Source organism: Asparagus officinalis, chromosome 1 (genome assembly GCF_001876935.1).
Source record: "Asparagus officinalis chromosome 1, Aspof.V1, whole genome shotgun sequence".
Classification (NCBI taxonomy): domain Eukaryota; kingdom Viridiplantae; phylum Streptophyta; class Magnoliopsida; order Asparagales; family Asparagaceae; genus Asparagus; species Asparagus officinalis.
This window is the reverse complement of record NC_033794.1, coordinates 99155383-99157625: the sequence shown is the minus strand read 5'-3', so window position 1 is coordinate 99157625 and position 2243 is coordinate 99155383. Positions and strand designations below refer to the sequence as shown.

Sequence of the window (2243 nt, the reverse complement as noted above, 5' to 3'; positions counted from 1 at the left end):
CATACCCATCCCTAGCGCAGAAAGCTCCACTTCATTATGCTGCTGCATATACCTCTGCACAAATAAAACCACAATCGATCGATTACATCCTCAAAATCAAATCAAACATGCAAAAGAAAAAAAAAATCAAATTCGAGCGAAAGACGAACCTTGGCGAGATTGACGTAGAAAAAGAGCGGCTTTTTCGTGTTGGAGACCTGGATGCGGTTCTTTTTGTGCGATTCGCTGATGCTGAGGTTGTTAACGGCGTCTGTTACCTCCTCCATCGCCGCCGGATCGAGCAAACCCTAACCCTAGATTTTGAGAGTAAAGGCCACGGATGAAGATGAAACAAGAACAACGAGCGAGCACACAACTCGCAAAACTAACGGGCTAGATTGGGTTTTATATGGGTGTTCAGGCTCGGACCCGATTCGTGTCAGCATGGACCCAGACTGTAATTTTTTACCATATCAGAAATAATTTAACTTTCTTCCATTATATACTAGCGTGCACCCGTACAAAGCATGACCTTCTATTTTTTTAAGTATTGCAGTTTAAATTTATCTTCCTCTAAGTTTTAATATATTTAATTTGATTATTGTATGCTTAGAGTTAGAAATTATATCTACTCCTCTACACTTAAAGGATGGTCCAAGTTTTAATACATTTGATTTAGAAATTATAAATATTGTACTATAAACAGTAACTTTAAAAATATAGTGAGAGATTTGATTTACTATTCACTGTACAGTAATTTGCTGCAGCATACGCATTAGGGTCGATATACTATTTACAGCACAGTAGTTATTGTAGCATAAATAGTGATTATTTGGATCACATAAGTGTGTGTGTGTGTGTGTATAGAGAGAGAGAGATATGGAAAACCTTGGTACCAAGTTTCTCTATTGAACTTGATAGTGACGTGGAGAGATCTGACCCTTACATCACGCCTCAAAAAGAGAGCCTCAATAACTTTTACCTACTCCAAAATAGAGGCTTTATTTTCGAGGAGTGATGTAGGGGCCACATTTGTCCACATCACTACCAAGTTCAATGAAAGAACTTGGTATCAAGGTTCTCCATATTTCTCATATATATAGAGAAATATGAAAAAACTTGGTACCAAGTTTCTCCATTAAACTTGGTAGTGACGTGGAGAGATCTAACCCCTACATCACGCCTCGAAAATAGAGGTTCTATTTCGAGGAGTGATGTAGGGACTAGATTTGTCCACATCACTACCAAGTTCAATGAAAAAACTTGGTACCAAGGTTCTCTATATTTCTCATATATATATATATAAGAGATATGGAGAATCACACGAGTTTGAGAAAAGCTTTCCATAGTCAAAATTACCATTAACTATTTTCAATATTTTATTTAAATATTAAATTATCCTAAACCTAATTATATCTGATACTAATATAATATGAACTACCTATGGCTCAATAATTTTAAAAAATAAGATTTAATAAAATACAAGAAATTCTATTTTAAATATTTTATTTAATTCTAACTCTATTCTAATACTAATTATATTCTATATTAATCCTATGTGACCTAACTATAGCTCTAAAGTTTAAAAAAATAAGATTAAGAAATCATACATAGCTATCATATTATACTACATAAAGTATTACAACAAAACCCAAAAAATTCTAAAAATTACACAAAATACCCTTGAAAGTTTAAAATTACACAAAACATCCTGACATTTCAAAACTTAAAACATAAAAATAAAAACTAGGAATTGACAACAGTCCCTAAAGAGTTTAAAATTTTCAATTAACACCATTAACATTTCAAAAACTATAGAAATAACCTCAAAAGTTTAAATTATAAAAAACCCACCATGAAATTTTGGAATTTCAAAACTTGCAAATGTCATAGATGATTCAAGAAATTACCATCAGTCACTTAAAATTTTAAAATTTACAAAAAACCTCAAAGTTATAAAAATTGTAAAAAAAACTCCCTTAAAAGTTAAAAATTACAAAAAGCTTGAACTTATAACTAGTACACATTAAATCTAGAAATTATTCAAGGAAATAAATCCAAAATTCAGAAACATTCATGAATCACTTTAATTGACATTGGCAAAAGACATATCTATTAAAGAAGCACCAACTAAGTTTCCCTTAAAGAACATATTGAGCAACTTTGTCCCAATCAAAGAAGTATTCTTCATGGAAGATATAAGAAAAATTAGTAAGTATTTATAAATTTTTATATTTTATTTTTTAAATATTAAAGAAATAATG

At 31.1% G+C, this 2243-nt stretch overlaps 1 protein-coding gene across 1 annotated transcript in view; it reads right to left on the bottom strand.

The window, feature by feature from the left end:
- LOC109828777 (uncharacterized protein At2g34160-like) overlaps positions 1-371 on the bottom strand; it is a 4043-nt gene extending 3672 nt beyond the window's left edge. Inside the window, exons 1-2 of the mRNA XM_020395706.1 lie at positions 150-371; positions 6-54 (exon numbers count right to left, since the gene is read on the bottom strand). Coding sequence (XP_020251295.1) covers positions 6-54; positions 150-266 — 166 coding nt within the window. The 5' untranslated portion in view covers positions 267-371. The remainder of the gene's footprint in view (positions 1-5; positions 55-149) is intronic.